Source organism: Syngnathus leptorhynchus, chromosome 9, assembly GCF_054491065.1.
Source record: "Syngnathus leptorhynchus isolate UIUO chromosome 9, UIUO_Slep, whole genome shotgun sequence".
Classification (NCBI taxonomy): domain Eukaryota; kingdom Metazoa; phylum Chordata; class Actinopteri; order Syngnathiformes; family Syngnathidae; genus Syngnathus; species Syngnathus leptorhynchus.
The window spans coordinates 8,926,894-8,948,934 of NC_141203.1; the positions used below are offsets into that span (position 1 = coordinate 8,926,894).

The 22,041-nt window shown below is 41.8% G+C and overlaps 1 protein-coding gene across 4 annotated transcripts in view; it reads left to right on the forward strand.

Moving 5' to 3' along the window:
• The window catches only part of pard3bb (par-3 family cell polarity regulator beta b), a 73,945-nt gene extending 68,812 nt beyond the window's left edge, over positions 1–5,133 (forward strand). For all 4 annotated transcript variants that reach the window (XM_085920181.1, XM_085920183.1, XM_085920182.1 and 1 more), the window contains 3 exons: positions 1,003–1,218; positions 1,944–2,057; positions 2,536–5,133. In XM_085920181.1, coding sequence (XP_085776307.1) covers positions 1,003–1,218; positions 1,944–2,057; positions 2,536–2,650 — 445 coding nt within the window. In that variant the 3' untranslated portion in view covers positions 2,651–5,133. The remainder of the gene's footprint in view (positions 1–1,002; positions 1,219–1,943; positions 2,058–2,535) is intronic.
• Positions 5,134–22,041: the final 16,908 nt, after the last annotated feature.

The window sequence follows — 22,041 nt, forward strand, 5'->3', positions numbered from 1 at the left end:
AAAACACTGTCTGAGTCCACGGCTTACCGAGCTATGTTCCCGTCAACTATTCAACCAATTGTTTCCCTACCTTCACAGTTAGTTTTGGTACGTGTTGCTAAAATGACAATAGATTTCTTCCAAATGTTTCAAAATTCACAATTGTAGTACATAGGCTGACCTGTAAGAGGCACAATTGTGACACCAGTCAGTTCTTGCGGCGAATAATGTGCGAAACTCATGAAGAGTGAAGGATTGTCCGATTGAACACCACTCAGCAATGTGACTTTCCCGATTGTAAAAACTCTCGTAACTCTGGAAGTCCTCTATAACTTCCCACACGCATGCCGTTCACAGATTATTTTAGGTTGGAGGATGTAACTTGCAAAGATTAATTAGTGGTTTCTTTATATGCATGGAAACTGCTGTTTTATTTACATCTCATACTGCAGTCATTGTGTGTATGTGCTTGAATGCACGCATGTGTGTGTAAATAGCAGCCGGTAATGGCTTCCATTCTCATTATTACCCCATAATCCCCAGCTGCTGTGCAGTCCTGACTGGGTTCCTGGGGGGAGAATTCCAAACTTGCCACTGGATTTACAATTGATTCCCCACAGATTCTAACTGGATTTCCACCCCATTACCAATATGGCCCCTCATAAGACTGAAACAACTACTTAGGTTTTAGGATTATTGAGTCTTTTTCTGTTTGGGAAATTCTATAAATTATTTAAGAAACATGCAAGCAACTTGTCAAAAGTACGGTCGACATGTCTGCGCAGAGGCCTTGATTTCCTCTGGGCATCAATATCGATTAATAGGTCCAGGTTCATCTCCTCTTAACATCCCATAATGAGATATGATCTAATAAACAAAAACACGTGCAGTATTCCAATTTGATATTTGACCCTGCATGGGTTAGTGCAACAAGATGGTTTCCCCCAAAAAAGAACTTACCCACGTCTCGAATGATAAGTTGGTGTTGTCCTCATCGCTCATTTGTCACGTTCCCTTTTCCAGACGAGGTCCATTGGATCCAGCTGAGTACACCGCGCATCCTTGGCCAGGTCATTACATGGGCGTTCCCCAGGCCCCGCAAGGTTACCACAAGGCCCCGTCCTACCCTAACCCCAACATGCAGTCCCCTCCATCATTCTCCAACTACCCCCCCAGCCAGCCTTACTCACGGCCAGGGGACCCTCGGGGAGTTGACTCTGGTTTTTACCCCCACCCAAGGTAATTGAATGCAACAGTTTAGTCTTAGTTCATGTTCCTTACTCAACTCATACGAGGTGTGTCAGAAAAGTTCCAGGACTGCTGTCACAAAAGATATGTTTTCTGTTCAAACTACAAACTTTCCCAGCCTTCTCCAATATGCCTTTTATTCACAATGGACGTTCAGAATGTTGTGAGCAGGCACGTATTCATGTCGAAGCAAAGGCCTAAAGATCTCTCGAAAGACATGACGGATGATCATGTAGCCCTGTGGCAACAACTCACAGTGAACGATGCCCCTCACCATTGAAGAATGTCATCAACAGTTGTCTGTCTTGCCTGCTTTCTCGGGTCTTGGTGAAGTCTTCTATTGAAGGGTCTGACTTTTGCTCTCTGAGTCGTACTTGAAGATCCATGACTCGTCACCGATGATGATGATGATTCCCCCCCGAGCCAAGTCTGCTCTCACGGGTCTCGTCAGTCACTCTAATGATTGCTTGACAACCTGTTACAAAGGATACGAATGGCATGTCGGAAAAAAGTTCACTGCAGAGATCTCACATATATATAGTCCAGAATGATTACAGGAAAGGAAAAAATGAGTGGTTGAAAGATATCATTTGTGACAGCAGTCCTAAAACATTTCTGACATACCTTCTTACATCCAAGTTGTATATTTTTACTACTAGCGTTGTCCATGGCGTTCTCTCAACAGCGTTTGTTCACTGCTTGTTTTGTGCCCTCAGTTCCCAGCAGAGAGGACCCTTGCGACAAGATGTGCCCCCATCGCCCACCCAACCGCTTCGGGGACTGCGGTACGACACGATGAACCGTGGAACTGCTGCAGGGGGAGGATACAGGTAAGTTCACTTTGAGGTTGAACATGCCCTTAAGGTACGACTCTAACATTCGATACATGGTTTTCAGTCTTGGCGTATTTTCAGCATTTATCTTCAAACCTGTATAATGTATTTCGAAACAAATCCTAAAATTCACTCTACGGGGTCTTCAATATTAGGGTAGTGTATTTTGCCTGAGCATAGTACCGTTTTCAAATGATTGAACTTCTTTGTCTTAGTTGAACTGGAGCTGCATTAAATTACCGCGATGTCCTTTTGCGAGCACAACTTAGAAATTCATATTTTTGGCTAAGCTATAAGCGCTTCTATTCATTTCAAGTACCTCGTATTTTGAATACTACTGATTTTGAGTGCTACTGCCTTAGGTTACATTTATGCAAATTGTATGTAAATGATACTACTCCCCAACACATCAATGAAGCCACAGAATTTCATCTCAGCATTTCTCGTCTTACGTAAGGGAAAACTCTTTCTACAGACACCTTGCGGATCCCAGTCCAGAACAGTATGGCTACACTGGGGAAAGTGGACGACAACAACATCAACACCAAACCAACCCGAGACAAAAGAATGCTATGACTGCAGCTGTCTAGATTAGATTCAATTCCAGAGAGGAAAATCAGAAAATACAAATAGTCTCTTAATACAAAACTGGATTGGGCGCTTCAACGAGAAGCAGAAATCAAAGCCCATCTAGGCGGAATTCACAGTTCTGTCACAATCAAACGCAATCTGTTGTTTGAAGCACGCCGCCAAGCGAGACAAAGGAGGTTAATTGTAAGCCACAAAACACAATATCGCGTTGTTTGAAGTCGTGTTAATTGCCTCCCTTAACGAACCGCATCCACTAACCTTAACTGTCACTATACGACCATGTCTGCTCTCACAGGAGGGAAATATCAGTCAGTCTGCTGGTTGGACCACCATTGTTGGGTTTTTTTTTTATGCAACATTATCAGGATCAGAATTTAATTGGGTCTACTTTCCGGCCAAATAGTGGCTTACTTACCAGCATTCTCATCTGTAGTTTTGCGCATGAATATATTTACCCGCAATGCAAAGTCTGAAACTTTCTGCACTTACGAATGATGTCACTGAAATGACACAGACATGACATTTTACCACATTTGAATCAAAGTTTTAACCACTTTGTTTAATGTGAAGATGCGATAATTATTAGATCAGTTTAATTTAGTTTATCTTTGATAGTTTTTTTTTTTGTACTTGTGAATGTACGAAAACCTTGAGTCACTTAAAGTTACGCGTAACACACAAACTGATTGAGCGCCAATATTTCTTTCTGAAGACAAAATAATGACAAAGTAAGGATGTACCACTGTTGCAAACAGGCCAAAACCACTGTTGTGTTCAAAGCATACGATAACGTGAGATTAAATAAATGTGGCTGTGTATACGGCCAATGTAATGAATGCGCAAACCAAAGCGAGATTTTCAGCAGCATATACCCGAATGTGGTGATCGTAGTGCCTAAACAACACAGGAGACAAAAAAAGAAATTCAGGGACAGGAGGGAACTGGAACACTTTTTTTCCCTTCCTCATATCAGTCCACGTCCTCTTTAGCCTGGTGATGTGTTCAAGTGCGCACAGGAACTAAGCTGGAGTGTCCACTTAGTGTTGGCACACCATTTAACCACTTGCTAAAAAAAAAAAAAAAAAAGAAAATCTTTTCACAGATCCAAGCGTTCAAACCTGTGTTAATATCTTTTCTAGATGAGCAGTATTAATGTCCGTGGGTAGTAATACATATGAAAAAAAAAAAAAAAAACATTTCAAAATCAGCTACATTGTTTTTGATGAAACTCCACTGAAGCATTTCATTTCGGCAGCAATGTCGCTTGTCAATTTTAGGTACGAATAAATTAAAGGGCTAAAAAATGAAATTGTGTTCGAGCAGCGTAAACATACATAGGATGACAAAGAATGTGGCTAGAAGATGTACCCAGAAGGGTTTGCGTGAGAGTTTGGAATAAAACATGAAAATGGAACTTTGCAGTGGGAGGAATACATTTTTAGTGCCAAGGTTAATCATAGTTCTCTTCTCGACAGGTATTACTGAAAAAGCTATTGCGGTATGACTGTGAGCGTGGTGAATGTATGAGTGTTAGAGAAAATGATCCGATAGTGCATTACAGAAGAGGATCTCCACTTCACTGAGATGCGAATGTGACATGCAGTCACTTTACTATCATTACAAGTCTGCGTGTAGTCCAAATGGTCACCGACCAGGTCTGTCAGAAAATTTCCAGGACTGGTGTCACAAACGTTATACATAGGCGCCTTGAGATACTCCTCATACTGTATGTCAAATCATCTGTCCCCTTTGAAATGAATGGAAATGCCATTAATTCGTTCAAGCCTCTCCTCTGTAAAATAGATGTTTATGTTTTAAATAATTAAAATCAGCCTCGAACAAATTTGCCAGGTTTCGCTTCATTACAATGTACATCGTGCTGCTCGTTTTTAGTGTCATCATCTTGGCCACCTGGGGGCAGTATGTAGTATGATTTCTTTGCTACCCTTCAGATTTGTTTGCAAGTTAATGCAATCAGTCAGAACGATGTGTTGTATCTCAAAAGTCGAGTTATCGATATCCAAAGGCGCTCAGTCGTTTGTAACACCAGTCCTGGAACTTTTCGTTCACATCTTGTACTATATGTAATGCGTCATTTGTATTTTTTTTTTTAACACATTTCATGAATGTTTGTGTTAGTATGAAGTCGCATATTGTTTCACAAATGTTTTAAGCACGTTTTACACGAGTGAACAAGCCTACCTTTTGTGAAAAATGTGCACTTTTGCATGGTTTAACATTTTACTTTTTTTTTTAAATAGTTATAATCTCAAGGTACATACCAGGAGTCCTTTTCAAAAACTTCTGATGCTCACCAAGACCAGTGTATGAAGGAACAAATTTAATAATAACATTTTTATAAAGTATATCGTTTGTAAAATGACGAACGCAAGTATCGTGATTGTCATTGTCTGAATTGTCCAAGCACATTTTATATCCATGTATATAACATTTGTTTTGCATTAAAAACATTTAAACAACACATTAGCGCAGATGTCTTTATATAAAGTTGTCTTTTTATCCACTATAACCTCCGCTCTGCTCATCTGTTAAGGTTAATTAAGTGTGAGTCAGGAGAGAACAGATTTTCCTACAGCGTTGCATATTCTACAAGGTGAGTCCAATTTTAGTCCGGTAAGCAGCTGATAAGGTGGCTCTTTATGAAGAGCGATAGATGTTGGCCCCAAATTAACGTGGAACTAATTATCAATTAGAAAAAGGAGATCCGGTGATTTGATTGCAACCTAAATTTTAACGTTTTTTTTTTAAGGCTGCCACCGCCCTGCTGGGTTATGTGCCTCGTTTTAATAAGCATTTTGCTGCAGCGTCTCCCGTTATCAGGCGCTAAAGGAGCAGGACTTGGACAGCAATCAGTGAAGTTAGTCGTAATGAGACACAGAGGCCAAGGGATTTTTTTTTTATCAGTCAAGACTTAATTAGCACATCCCACACCTTTTGACCAATGGGGACAGGAAGTAAAAGACATTAAACTTGCCTCACTGTAAATTGTGCGACTTCAACAGTGATTATAGTAGACAATAATTAAATGTGTCAGTGTTTCAAACATGTCAAACGTTCATTCTGTAGTTGAGTCGATTTATGGTTCCTTGCTAAAATACTGGAATGACAGCTTCATTGGCACGATGCTTGTTGATGACTGATATTTCTCTGACTCTGTTGGTTCATAGCTGGATGAGTTTGTGGAAAAACTCAATGGCCCTTGGCCTTGTGTGTTACTTTATATTCAATTTTAAAACACATTCTGCCAAATGAAATGTTACATTACAACCTGGCCTGCGGGGACGCACTGCAGTAGCGTGGGTGCAATGTTCCGAGTTAACAGCTTGTCAATTTGCCTTGGAAATATTCTTGGAAGAAATATTGCAGTGCTATTGATGACGGGGCTACCAGAATAAAAATAATCAAAGTTAGTAATACCGCAATGCCTTGAGATATGAGTTCAATACATTTTGTGAGCATCCTTTTAACTTAAAACACTGAAATCCTGTTTTTATATCGATGCTACTCATAATGCCTGTCTATGGCGTTTCACATTGTCTTAGCATTAAGCTAGTAGACTTATAAAGGCAATCTTATGTGGTAGTTTCAATAGCATGTTCAGTTCAACACTAAATTTCATGGCGTTAAAAAGCTTAATGTATCTTTCGAAGGTTTGCTAACAAATTTTTCACACCACCCCCGCCCCACCTTGCACAACAAATTCACACAGTCCTCAACATTCTGACACACACACACACACACACACACACACACACACACACACACACACACACACACACACACCACCTTGTGCTTCATTAAGAGCTTCTTTCAATTAGTCCTGATTAAAATACAGCATTTAGCTAATGATAGCAGTCATGTAATGTGAGTAGAAGTGAGCGGACATTATCTGTCGTGACCGTAACTGCTTGGATTTGCTGACTATGCGGCCTCGCAATGCCTGAAAAGTACATCATTGGACTCCTGGCACACTACATGAAATAGCCACTGACTGACTTACTATGTAATTGCTCTATCCTAAGGCAGGATAGGATTGGCATGCTTTAATTATTCATTTCATTTAATAAGCTTAGTAGACAGGGAAATTTGTATTTCTCTTAATACATGTCTGCCAGTGTATGAATGAGTCTACTTGGCAGGGGTTTTCCCTTAAAGTCGCTATTGTTAGCTTGACAACCTGCTTTTTGTCCTTTTTGTGTCTGCTGATTGTTGTGATTGTAAACACAGTTCTTGAAGGCTGCCAGACCAGCCCCAAATCTTCAAATACCGTGACTTGCAAAATTGACAGTGCTTGTTCACTTTATTTATTTCTTTTTTTTGCCCAAAAGGTTCTGTCGACATGCACTCAGTTGTGTGGAAAATTACAAATCACTGTGTAATGAAGAAAACCTGTTTTGCCATTAGGTCCATTTGGACAGTCACTTTAGTTGTTGATGATTCACAAAATTTTCTCCCAAGATGCTCAAACTTTTGATCACTCCTATTTCCTTGGACTGTCCTTTCATTTCTGCTTCAATTGAAAATAATACAATGGTGATATACTTCACTATTATCATGTTCTCTCGGTTTCTCCTGTCAAATCTCCTGCTCAGCGACATTTCCAGTAAATATTCAACTGAGTACAAACTGTAACAAAACTCCAACACAGAAAAGATAAGAAGTTGGTTGGTGAACACGTGAGCCGGCTTTTTGCATTTTTTTTCTTTCAGGAATTAAAGGTTAGGGTTAAGGTTAGAGGGTTAAGGTTAGAGGGTTAGGGTTAGGGTTGGAAGAACCAAAGTAGTAGTAGACGAGAGATGTCAATTGGTTGTCCTGGAATACACACTGGATGTCCCGAGAAAAGTTCAGTAGGCACTGTGCCAAGTGTGACAGCAATAGAAGGGAAGTTGTCCAGTGATGTAGTAGTATAGTAGCAATCAGCCCGTAACAGCTGCTCGCCCAGGAGGGGGTCTGTTTGGGGGGGATTCCACACACACAGTAACCTCTGCTTTTTCAATTCTGACTTTTGGATTGATGATGAAACCCAGAAGACAGATGAGCAGAAGCGTTCAACAACGAAATTCTTTCCAGAAAGAGGAGGTGAAGCGAGGCTCTTGGGAGGCCACGTCGATGAAGAGCGTGCTTTGAGAAAGGTTTCAACTTCCAGGGAGGTTTTTGGCACAGGAATGTAATTTGCAGGCTTAAAAAAAACAATAAGATGGTTTCCCTTTTAAAAGTGACAGACCAGAAACAAAGTCGAGGAATTTGTGGGACCATGGGCCATGATTTGGCTAGCTGAGAGGGAAAAATTACTTTGCAAGAATTTTTTTTTTTCCAAATTGTTGCCGTGCCTGGCAATGGTGTCATATTCCATTAGTGTTGTACGAACAGTGGAAAACGATGAACTCAGTCTTTTCCATTCAAAGTCATCAGTCTCGGAATGGAACCGACCTCATTGTACCATAATTTGGGCTCATCTTTTTGTTGAGGTGGTGTTTTTAAATGCTGCCCAGACAACAAGCCAAAGAAATGCAGAATTGTCAAAAGACAAGAGACATAGTCCAAAACCACATTCTGAATTTTGGCTTGTTTTACTGCCGCTTTTCCACTTTTGGTGGGAGGCACACGTTGGCTGCCAGGAAAGTTACCCAGATGCCAAAAGATCGGTTTAGTTTACTCCCATTTGTTTTCTGTAAAAAAGGTGTTCAATTAACTTTGAGTCTTAATGGGATGTTTGACTTTATACTTTTTGTGGCAGAACAGGAAGTGATAAAAAAAAATCACTGGCAAAGCAAAGTGTTGATTGCAGGAAATTCCCAAGCCTTCATCTATTTGTGTGTGTGTGTGTGTGTGTGTGTGTGTGTGTGTGTGTGTGTGTGTGTGTGTGTGTGTGTGTGTGTGTGTGTGTGTGTGTGTGTGTGTGTGTGTGTGTGTGTGTGTGTGCCATACCCAATCCTCACATCTTGACTGGGTCATGGATAGTGTATTAAGAGCACCCAGTACATCATGTACTATAAGTGTGTGTAAAAATCACATTTCCTCTTGCCCCTGTGCACTGTATCGACTTGTTTAAACTCCAGTGGCAGCTGCTTCCCCCTTTCCTGCCCGACACACACACACACACTCGTGCACACACAGGCCAGGTCAGCTGTGACCATCCGGCATCTTGCTTGTTTAAAAAAAAAAAAAAAAAGAAATGCTCTCTTACAGTGTCCTTGAATCATCTTGGAATGTTAGGGTGACAGGAAGTATTGTGGCATCGGTGTCTCGAGTGTTTTTAAATAGGCAAAAATGTCACGATTAAACAAAATATATTTTCAAATGTTCTGCTAAATGAAGTGAACCCAAAGAAGTTTGCTAGACCTCAGGACAGCCCCTCCAAACCTCCAGATGGCCACTTCAGGGCTGGCCACTGTTGATTCACGATTCATAAGCTGATCTTCTTCTCATGGCAAAGATGGCAAAGCAAAGTGGGAGAGAGATTCTTTGCGAAAATCCATTTGATCCCCTGGATGGCTTGAATGGAGCAGGACAGGCAGAGCTGAGAGCTGCGGCTGTTTATCAGGTCAGAACCTACCACATGTCCCCCCCCGTTGCTCTCTATTTCTTGATTTTTCTGTCTTTCCGAAGCTTTTTATTTCTTCATCTATATTTCTCTATAATACCCATCCATCCATATTTTCAACTAGGACGGCCAACAAAAGTTGCATCCACAGTTCAAATATGGTCGTCGAATGCGTCTGCGTTACATCCTGCGTGTTTTACGGCCATGTGACCCACGCTCGGATTGCTGTCCAAGACACGAGCGAGCGCGGGATGAAAGGAAGCATGAAATGTGGATAAAGCAGTTTAAAAGGATAACCAGTACGACTGGAGGAGGATTAGCTGCTGTTTTGGACACGGCCAACTGGGTTGCTTCCAAGACATGCATGCGACTGCCTTGTTTTTTTTAAAGGGCAGGACGTTTTTAGTTTTTAATTCCCAACAACAGAATGTGGCAACATTTTCATCATATTTTGAACGAAAACATGTCCATTTTGTCCAATCGATGTGTGTCGCCTGTAGGACTTCTTTCGACTTCATCTACTCGTCTAATGATCCCCGACTCCGTTTCCTAGAGTTAACAAATTGTCCCGGTTGAAATGAGGTGAATCCTAATGAAAGTCATTAGTCCTTTGGTAGACAGATGTGGATTTTATATGTAAGCGTTTGCTGCCTTTAATCACATTTTGTCAATCATTGTGATGCTTGTCATTCCAGGGAAGCACGCGGAAATGTCAATTAGGAAGAACATGACTGCAAGCATGGCCTACATTCTCTTTATTATTTCAGGAATACAGAAAAGAGCACGCTTCCAGGTATTACCTTGACCGAAAATCACACGCTCTCATTTCCTCTGATGAAGTTTTTATGTACAAGATACTTTTTAATCATTTCAGTTTCATTGTCATAAAGAGATCATGTGTTGGTGCTCTTAAGCCATTGAACTTAAAAGTTCAATACAACTGAGTATATGTATCACAATTTGAGAATCACATAATGTAACAAATCTTTATTTGAAATATCACCTGTATCTTTAACATTGACACCAGTTGGAGACGAATCAAAATTTGGCTATTGAACTGATTGCAGTTCGAATTCCAAGGCAGGCATTCTCGCGAAAATTGTTAGTTTGAAGCGAGGTCATCATTTTGTTGACAGACATAATCTCTGTGTGCTTGCTTTTGAATTAAAAGATTTTTCCTAGATTTTAGGCTGAAACTTTGAGTAAGTCTTGCTGCCTGAGCCATAGCACGTTTGAAGAAGACCTCTGTGTCGGCCACCACTTTCGCTCACAAACTTGATCCTTTTTTTTTCCCCATATGTGCCTTAAACTCCGTCACTCGGGATCATAACCTCCAATATTACAGAACCCCGAAATAGATCCGCCATTCTTTTTATTTCAGACTTAGATTTTTCACTAACAGTATTATTTCCTTTTGACAACGAGATCCTTATACTTAATAGTCAACAAGGATGTAATGAATGTTTGGAAAGGCTTTCTACTGGAAATGTCATAGAAACAATCAAAGTGTGACAATCTCTGTTTAATTTCATTTTCATTGAAAGCTTAGTGAGGATTCCGTCACTATTTCACTGAAAAGGTGCTCTGTGTAGACACGCACGCACACACAAAGTCAGACATAATCCAGAGACGGCGAGACAGTAAGGACATAAACAAGCCCGACAGGTACGCTAACACAAGCTTGCTTGAGTTATACCGAGATGTATTTTCCCTTTCATATGTCACCCAGTTGTCACACTTATTTTGTATCTCAACTGCTGGAACAGTACAGGAGATTTGTAAAGACGCAACTCGATAGAAGTGAGGCACTGATAAGTCTTATTTAAATTTCACCTCGGAAATAATAGTACCAGAAAAAGATTTTGTCTCATTTCTTCCATATAGGGATATATCCAACTTTATTACCTGTCCATAGATTTCATTTACCAGATCAGTAACTTTTTAATCTCATTACAAATTGAGGGTGCCTCCCCCCCTGAATAGATCATGAAGCTTCTCACTCGTTTTGAACATCCAAGCATTTCTTCTCTCCGCTTCTGTTGGCTGCCTTTATGATGAGGAGAGAAGCTATTCCATGTGTCCAATTATACAAGCTTATTTTTCATACACGCTCACATTTCGGGGTTGGTGCAGTGATGTGTATTTAATGGATCTTTTCAACAGGAGATCTGCTCTGCGTTGCGCCATAAAACCGACCCTCACACATAGACGTACAGTATACACGTATACCTCCCCCGAGAGTGGAGCTGTTATCCAGACACCCTGACGCAGACATTTCGCCCCCACTAAGACACACAAACAGTACGAGTGCATTTCGACAGAACTCGCATATCAAAACATAAAGCGTGAGAAATGATTTTTCACCTGGTGCGGATTGAGTTTCATCCTTTAGCCGTGAGAGACTTTAAGTGAGGTACATGCATACTGACAATCGGGCCAAATTTGAGCCCAACCCCAAAAATAGATTCACTTGAATGGCAACAGGTGGATACACTGATTAGTTAAAGTTACCTACTGGCATCTTGTGAAAGACTGTTTTAATATTTTGTTTGCGGAATACAAATTAATTAGTTTTTATCAATCTCAGGGGATGGCCATTTTGCCTCCTGCCAATTGAAAAGTACATTTCTAAGGGTTCAGCTCACCAATGTCACGTGACCAGAAAAACGGTCGTTACCTCAATTCATTCATTCAACAGGTCCAAAAGTACAAAAATCAAAGACTTGTGGATGAGACTAGTGATTATTCCCGCTACCTTTTGCTATTTAGTCTTACTTTAATCATACCAGTCGGACTGACATGACATTCAAGGTTTATTTTTTTGTTTACAATTCATTTTCAAATACAAATCAATTCATAGTTTACAAACTAACATGAGTTGCAAAAAGGGTACCCCAGAAGAGTTTGGAAATATTTGACATCATCACTTGCAAAATATGCACGTCTATCCTCCAATACAAAAAAAAGCACAAATAGAAACCACACGCCACAAGGAACTCTCACACGTCATTTTTTTTAAGATGTAACCACAGAGGGAGTTTCCCTTCTTGTGCTCCAAATGGGGCTGGCTGCATTCCACACACATGCTGACTTCTGTTGTGCCCTTCACACTAATCACTTTCCACTCCTGCCACACAAACTGCAATTTTTTTTTTTTTTTTGCCTGCGTTCTTCATCTGGCCACTCGCACTCCTCCTCTGCCTCGCGGTCATACCCACACGCTTGTGTAGGCCGACTGCCTGTTTGCGTTCACAGACTGGATGAAGGCTTCCAGATTGTTGTGTTTTGACAAAGTTCAGCCTAGAGACAGACGGGATGACAAACCGAAAGGAAAGTGAGCAAACGTGGATCTCGTGCGCGACTCTTGACACAAACTGACATTTCCCGAGGCCTGTTCACGCACTCACCTGCAGTTAGCACACATCCTGCTGGACGCTTTTCCGTCGCTAATTATACTGCTGAAATGTCAAGGCCATTAAAGTTGCCTATTTGACTTCATAGAGATGCAGAGTGTAAATAAATACTTGGGTCCAGTTTATTTTGACTGTTCCCCAGCTTGCTTCTTTCATTTAGACCCAATTCAAAGGCTGATTTATTCACTTTGGGTTTCCTTTCTTGTCTCTCCATCTTTCGTGTTGTTTTGGCTTTAGCCCCCCTCACAGCAATCTCTGTATGACCTTTAAATTTGTTATATCACCTTTCTTCTTTGCACTCCCCCCCCGAAAAAAACGAATTGGCTTTGTTGTGTTTCATTTTAGGTAGTGAGTGACTGATTCACTTTACATCAGTTTGATCCCGCCTACACACGCTTTGCATATCAAGTCAAAAGTGCAAAAGTTAGAAGATTTGAAAAAGCCACCCACCAAGAACATCTCATTTTAGTTGCTGTAGATGGATTTTTTTTTTTTTTTTTTAATAGCTTCATTACATAATCTTCCACGGTGCAAATTTAGTACGATTGACGATTCATTTTGTTGTACTATATGTATTGTTCACTGGATAACAGTCCACTTCAACCATTTTAGTGTGTGATTACATAGTGAATAGTCAGAGATAGTGTCGGGTGGATTCAGAAGAGACAGATTCCAAATCCTCTTAGCGGTTTCCTTCAGCTCAGTGTCCTTGACTTGCTGAGATCAACAGAATTGAGTCTGTACTCAGTGATCACAACTTGTACAGATCGCTGCTGACTCAGCACAACACATCAATTCACCTCCCTGACTTCCTTCACCAAATTCATTCGTCACTCTGAGTTACTACCACTGACAGTGAACCTTCTCTGTCTGTGACTTCAAGTGGTGTAAACAGACAAGGATTGGGGAGGGGGCGGGGGCAGATACTGGATTGTCTGCGCGCATTGTACACCGTCCGACTCGCTGACCCGTGCAACCTTGCAGACCGGCGAGGAAATACGGCCCGCGATCACACACAAACGCGAGCGTTTACTCGCTTAAACGCCGCCTTTGCTGTCACACTCGGAATCCTCCCATTTCCTCTTTCCTGTAGCTGCTCAGTCAGCCGTGTGTGACAGAAACGCTGTGAGAATCGATGGCAGTGGCCTACACACACACGCATCCAAAAATGCTAAGCTTGCAAATACATGCACACTAGCATTCCTGGAGTTATGGGTCAACCCTTCCTGAGTGACCCACCGGCGTTTGTGTGTTTCCGCCATAGGTAATGGTGCGTGTCCAGTCAGGTGATAATAAGCTAGGAGTCGCCTATGTGTGTGCGTTTGTCCAGACAGGTCATGGACTGTTACTCATGACTGAACCTCCTGTTCCTCCTCAGATCACCTGTGGAGGCTCTGTCTCGCGTGGAGTTTGGTTCCCACCAGTGTTGCGGGAGTTGGTATGTTTTTGACCTCATCACTGGTATTTACTTGAATGGCGAGGCACCTCAGTTGCTCAGGATGTTGTTATGATTCTTAACTATTATAATAGCTGACTCGGCAAAAGTGAACTTCATAAAAATGAGTTGCTCTGGTTACACATTCCCTCAGGGTCACCTTATTATTGTCCATGAACTTTTCAAACAGATCCTCCTTTGTTCTTCATGTTAGTTCCTCACAGAGGACATCAAAGTATCTTCACTTGGTTTGATCGCTAAGAGATCGATGAGGTCGTTTCCTACTATGGAACCAAACCACGTGTGTATGTGGACTCAATGGCGTAAATGATGATGATTATGATACTTTAACAAGCATCCAGCTCCCGTCGAGTCGCGTGTCGGATGAGAGAGAACCAACTCGTCAACCAGCCGCAGAACAAACAAAAGCTGCCAGTTAACACGAGCGAGGATGCGCAGGGTCGCGCGCTCGTGTCGTGTTGCAGATTACACGTCGTATGTATGTGTTTTGGACGTGTGTTAATAAATGAGGGAGGGCAACAAAGGTTGAGCGTGGTGCTTGCTCCTTAGCTGGTTTTGCCGTTTCTTAGCAACCCCATGAATGAATAATAAGCATAAACACACACAGAGATATATTAATGAGCTATTCTTCTCCACTAGTCCACTTAATCTCTCTCAGCTGTTTCTACTCTGCACGCAGATCCATTTCACGGCAAGCGTAGGTTTGCTTTCGGCCAAAAACAAATCATTTTATTTCTAATGACCTGGATAAGAGGAAGGCGCCTGATCGTTTTCAATGTAAATACTCTTTGCGTTCAAAGTAAATATGGCACCAAGGTTATATTGGATGAGACAATGTCACAATATGGCACTTGAGTCCATAGCGCTATCCTCGGACTGGTGAAATACGCTCCGTCTCTTCGCTACCAAAAGTTTAATATGTCGATTTAAGCACCAAGCGCAAAAAGCAGACTTGAGTGATTGACATCACTTGACAATCCGTCAATGTCTTGGTGCTCGTGCACAAATGCGCCCGTGTGCGTTTTGTGCACATGAGCCCAGACAGCTGACATATTTCTTTCACTGGAAGAGGGATAGAAAATAGAGCGTCATGAATGGCATGTTATGACTAATTGAATGATGCGGCTAGCCCTCGGTGTTTGCTCGCCGCCTCTTCTGCATTTCACAGGCCGACCCCGAAAAATGCTGAAATTTCTTCTCCCTGAAAAGTGTGCGTAATGTTTGTAATGGGGCGTCAACTTTGGCATTGTATGTTGAAGAGGTGTAAAAAAAAAAACCAAAAACCTGTCACTCACAAATGTGTGTCCTGGCGCAAGAAGAAAAGACACAAAGATGTGAGCAGATCATTAGAATACAGCGAGAAAGGAGAACAGAGGCTGTGAATGGGAGTGAGCCAGAGCGAATGCAACACACCATTTAAAACAATTAGTCTGCTATTTAAAAAGCCTTTCTTTGCACCCTTTTGATACTGAAATGACTGATGATTGGTGAAATTATCCTTGCAGGGCTTTTAAAGACACGCGCACTTTTTTTTCCTAGTCACCTGTGAACGTCTCCTTCCTCTCCGTTTGTCTGTCTTTCTACTATCTTTTTTTTCTATCGATCCATTCATCTACAGTACAGATCTGTTTGACTATGATCCATCTTGCTTTCTGTCCATCCATCCATCCATCCATCCATCCATCCATCCATCCATCCATCCATCCATCCATCCACCCACCCATCCATCCATCCATCCATCCATCCATCCATCAAGATACAAAAACCAACAACACAACAATATTAGTGACACTACTTCAGTACTGACAAAAATATAAAATAATTTTGTATCGTTTGGCTTCACGAGTGAATGCAGTTTCTATAGACCACACACTGGGGGGGCGAAAATGGAGATCCCAATTTGGAGCAGGTGGTAAAGAAGTTGTCCGGATGTTTTGCTTTCCTCAAATATGACTCAGACAAATGGCATTACGGGTGGGGAGAGTTTCTATTTATTTGACATGCGTTGTTCCTACGGCTTTATCTGGGATAGTGTGTAGGCAAATAAAAGTGTAATAGGGGTCACACAGATTGTAAAGACAGATAGAGAAGGCCACTTTTTCCCTTGCGGCTATCATGTGTGTGTGTTTGTGTGTGTGTGCGCATACTTATGCGTCACAAGTCATTTGTCTTGATGGAGTGGAACAATAGTCGCAGGGTGGGGGGGGGGTCAACATGGGAGAGCCCACATTTGGGAGCCGAACTGAAGATGCAGAAATGCTAACCGCCTTCACTAAAACTTTCAGTTTGTATAGACGAGAAAATAAGAAATGACTCATGTTTTATCACATAACAATATGAATGTATTTCTATATTTTTTTATGTTCACACTGGCGGTGTCGCCTCTGCGGTGTTAAGTCGTTTGTAAACAAGCCAAGCCGCGTTCTGCTTTCAGCTGACTTTTTATGGCATTGTGGTGCAATCTCCCAGTCAAAGAGGCTTCTTTGACCATGACGCTAGCTTATTGACCGACTTCATGACTGACTGTGACTACTCAACACTCACTGCCGAGGCCGTTCTTCAACGACCGTTTGTCCATTGTCTCTTTTTTTTCTTTTTTACAGCGCCATAAAGCACTGAAGTGAGAGAAAGCCTCTAAAAGAAGTGAATTGCATGTGTGTGTGTGATTGGAAGGGGATACATTAAAGCTTTTGTTTTTCCATTGTGCGCCCTGTTTTAAGGCTATCTGGAGTTGTAAAGAGGAAAGCACAGGAAGGCAGATGGGAGAGAAAAAAATAAAGTTGAGTTAGTGCAGTCTTGTTGAGCCCTTTTGTTAACTGCTTTGCTGGTACTAAACACTTCATTAATTATTGGACAATGTAAACTAATGAGGACTACAGATGGTGCCTTGAGTTCTCCTTTGAGGATGCTAATCAGCTGTCACATTTTGCTGGTTATTTTTTAGTCACGGTGCATGGTGGTTAATGTAAAGCCTTTAGTACTCTTCCTAATGGGGGATCTTTTGTCTTAAAGGGATTTTTAAAATATGAGTGTACAGCTTTTGGAAAACTATGACCTCAATGATAAGCCTCCAGTTGGATTATGAACTAAGCATATAAGCATAATTGTGTCACTCAAACCGGCGTTGGATATTTACAACATTTTTTGCTTGTTTATTCTTCTTTCAAAGCTATTTTCTTTTGAATCAAAGTGGGTGTATTATCAGTCTTTTTTTGTCCTGTAGTAAATGTCAGGGAGGGAATAATTTGGCCAGACTGTCATCGACAATGATGTTATTCAGCCCAAAGCCATTACTTGTCTTCATTAATCTTGGAGTTAATACAATTCCAAACAGAGCAATAACGTTGATGTTCATTTCTTTGTTGTTGTGTCTGAAGCCTGTCACACATATTAGATGATCTTTGTTTCTTTGACCTAGATTTCATTCTGATAGATGAATGATGAAACATAATCAGTCATGTCCAAACGGTGACCTGACACCAAATGTGCCCTTTCCCATCCTGTGCGTGCATGTGTGCGTTCATCTTATGCAGTCAGTAACCGTGCTCATCGTATGTACATTGATGTGCTCAGTCACGATTGGACGTCTGCGTGCCATCGAGCAACTCTTTGATTGTGTTAGTGTGTGCGTGCCTGTGTGTCTTTGTGCGTGTGTATGTGTGTTAAAACACTTAGTAGGTCTGGGAAATGAAACAGCTGTAGTCCCCCTCTCCCCCCCTTTTAGACATTGTCCATATGACAATGTTTCTCAATCAATTAGCATCCACTAGTGTGTGTGTGTGTGTGTGTGTGTGTGTGTGTGTGTGTGTGTGTGTGTGTGTGTGTGTGTGTGTGTGTGTGTGTGTGTGTGTGTGTGTGTGTGTTGTTTGTGTGTGTGTGTTGGGGAGGGTGGAGGTGGATGCGGTCAACCATCTCATTGAAGAAGCAGCTCCAAATCAAATTGTTTACCCAGTGCGGTCAACCCTCATTTCGCTTCCTCATCATTCTTTGCTTTGGATACACACATACAGATGCTCACACACACACACACACACACACACACACACACACACACACACACACACACACACACACACACAGACGCTCATCATGGCTTATCCAATCACAAGTGCAGCTTTAAGTACATGAGTTCACCTCAGGTTTCAGAATGCATTTCCACAAGAGCCTCTTGTGACCGCTTGTGATTGGGTCTCACCTCTCAGCTCTGCATACTGATGGACAAACAGACATGATGTACATTATTTGTATTTTACGGAGGCCCTTGGGGACCAGACAGTAAAACAGACTGTTTATTTTAAGTGAAGTCTCGAAATCATCTGGAGGTTTTAGCTGCTCAGATTGGCCAGTCTTGGGTGTTTTCCACTTTTGGGATGAATTTAACTATTTTGATATATTCATGTCCACGAATGCAGTCTTTGTGGCAATCCTTGATAATCCCGCCATGTTTTTATGGTTTATGAAAAAAACAATACAGAGCAGTGTATTGTGTGTGTGTGTGTGTGTGTGTGGAGCCTCAAAACTTGACTCAAGGTCACATGTTTTCTGTTGAAGGTGCTCGGGTGTGAGTCGCTAACTGTCATGTTTTCTCGATGGTCAACTTCGGTCACACGGCTCGGTGTGCGGCGGGCCTTAGAGTGTGTGTCTGTTTGTCTCTTTGTGTTCTTCATACAAATGGCTAGTGACCCGTGCCTATCTACGTAGCTGTTACAGTTGAGCAACGTGCCCACAAACACGTCTGACTTTTTGTTCTTCCTATACAATCCATGCAACTGTTCCCATTTCAAGAAGATAATGAACTGTGAGAACCACCAGTGTGTGTGTGTATCCAATTTACAAAAGTACAGTTAGTCGCAATTCCTGAAGTTAGCTGGCTTGTGTCAAAAGGAGAGATGGAATGGGTCGTTGACTTCCTGGTGGACTGTTACAAGACTGAGGGGAAGAGCGCAACAGAAGGCAAAGCAGGGTGGGTGCAAAGGGAACAGATGAATTTAAAATGGGCTCTTCTCTCGCTCAGAGCTGTCGCATCAAGTCACACAGTGACTGGTGACACTCGAACCCAGCTGTCACGCCAAATCCACGCTACCGTACATGATCGACTGTACGCAAGAGGAACAAACAGTCGTGCAGTCACCACACCACAAAAATCTTAAGCCATAAACGCTTCTACTGCAAAGGTTACTTCTTTGTTTTTATCTTAAGTGTCACAGTAGGTGGGTTCAAAAGCCAATCAACACCCGATGTTTCGAGTTGTTCGATTGTCATGTGTCCAGTAAGCGTTGTGTCCTACTGTTCCTTTGAAAGCCTTAAAGGTTGCAAAATTGGGAAATTGAACAAAGAGTGTCGCCAAAGTGAAGTACTGGAAAATGGACTGACTGCTGTGGTACAATATCCGGCTAGCAGGGCTAAGTGGCTTCTTATCTCTCGTCTTAGCTAATGTGCTCTGCGCACACCAAGATGGATGTGATGCACCTTAGGATAAGCAGCGACAAGTTGTGGACATTTGTGTCCGAAACGTGCTTTAACAAGAATAGTGCAAGCGTAGCTTCTGTCCTCCGATGGAGTTTGGTTCAGAAACTTTTCTAGTGTCAATGGGGCAGTATGCACAGAAATAGCAAGAATTTTGTTTGCCGTGGCTGTTTACATTCAGGAGCTCTTCAAACCAGCTTGGTCTTTGGTTAGATTTACACTGTATGCCTCAAGTGACAGAATTTAGATTTTCTTTTTCGTTGGTCTCGAGTGGCATCGATGAGATATGTGTAAATGTAGATTCAGATACATATCTTCAGATGGAAATATTGAGTAATTTGGAAAATGATGTCGATTAATCGTTGCATTTCTTTTAAATATTTTTAAAAAATATGCTTATCTGTCAAATTTATGTTTCTTGATTGACCATAATCAACATATATGATGAATATTGCCATTAATCCATGTTCATAAAGATTTTTATTGACATGCAGACTGCTTGACCAGCATGTCCCATAAATTCAATTAAAATATGACTGAAATATTCAATGTCAATAAAAAAATACTTTTTCAGATAGATCCGGATAAATTCTGCAGTGACTCAGCCTAAGCAATCCCCGCCCAAAACTCAATTTGGCACAGGCACCATAACACTCAAGTCTTCATGCTGTTCAAATTGCTTGCCATTCAAAGACATTTGAGCGCAAATGTGATACGTCCTCCACCAGTACGCTAACATTTCACTTTGACATCTTTGCTGTCCCCCCACTGAGGACCGCTAAGCCGCTGATTGCAGCCGCTGTGCTTCCAGCTGAGTCAAACATCCACAGAGCACGTCCTTATCTCTAGCCACACAGAGGGGAAGTGAGAGGGTGCCGCTGGTTTCGGGGAGGGAGCGGTAAGAATGAGAGGGTCATAAAAGAGATTGGAGAAGGCGGGATTTGAAAAAGTTGTTGCAAAATGACAAAAAAGAGCCCCATAAATCGGACCTTGAAAAGACAGAACGCCCCACAATAAGTTATTAGGAAAACCTTTTTTGCACACAGTCTGTTGGTATCTTTGTGTCGGCCTGTGTGAGATATTGGTCTCTCTCACCTTGGTGTCCTTGCTAATAGCCGAGCGGAGTCCCCGCTGGCTCCGCAGGCTGCACTGTGATTATCAACACCTAGTTGTGCAATTGCACACTTGACGCCTTCATCTACGCACAAACCCGTGGAAAGAAAAATGGATGACACACATGCTGGGCTCTTGAATTTATAGTTTAATCAGTGCATTTTTTTTTTTATGTTTAACACATAGGTGCCTATTTTTACGCATCCATTATGTCTCTGCTTGTTTGCTTACACATTCAGCTAAGTGAGAATGTGTCTGATGAAATCCGCCTGTGTAAATCTTTATATATCTTTATTGATTCATGCCTGTATGCACTGCCCGCAAGAAGGTATGCAGTGAAGGTTTGAGGTACAACTGACCCAACTCTATACTTGTCAACCGTTTGGCAGATTGTGTTTTAAAGAGGGAGTCAACCCCAAACTTTTCTTAACACTAATATGTTGAGTGTGCCGCCACCAGTGTAAACATAGCCTTGTGATTAATATTATATTTGTGGAATATGAGTTAAGCAGCGAAATTCACTTTTTTTGTCCATCTCTTGCTGTCTTGACTGAAAATGACATCACAGTTGCCGCTCTCAGTTCACAACCAATCACGAGAGTTTTAGAGAACTGGCGTGATTCGTTATAAACTGAGACCTGGCAACTCCACTCCTGCTTTCTGAGACTCTTCCAGTCTCTGTCGCAACCTGCTTGCTGATGACACTCTCAACTTAGCGACCACTTGCCTGCACGTCCAGTTTGAAGTTAAACAATTATAAGGTGTGAACCAGGAAATGTATCGGTCCATTTATGGCTCAAACACACCGTTCAGTTTCCTGTTAGAGGACAGCAAGTTATGTTAAAAGTACTGAAACATTAAGTTGGACATTCAAAAGTTTAGACAAGGTCAAATTAAGTTCACATGTATAAGTTATAGTGCATTTTAGGTTCTTCCTGAAATGCCAACTGAAAGCTGACGTTCCCTGTGTGTATGTGTGTGGGTGGGTGGGGGGCCGCCTCGCTTCCTGCATTAAATGAAGACGCCGGCGCAGACCGTGCTTGCTGTTGACAAACTCATTTTACTGTGGCTTCCCGTAAGGTCTCCTCAGTAATAAAACTTATTGATGAGGCCACAGGGAGTGTGTATGTGCGTGTGTGTTTGTATTACTCCACGTCGACACCGCTTGTGTTGCTACAGATAAATAGGAGCTGTCCACTCACGGTCATCCACGATTCTTTTGTCTGTGTTATCCTGTGGTGTGGAGTGTTTGAAGAGTGGCCCCCCCACCTTCTCTCAGATCTGCTCGGAAAACAGTCAATGTAAACATTCAACCTGCTCACTATAATAATGGATCAGCAACTGTTTGTATAACTTATGTGAGCAATTCCTGCATGC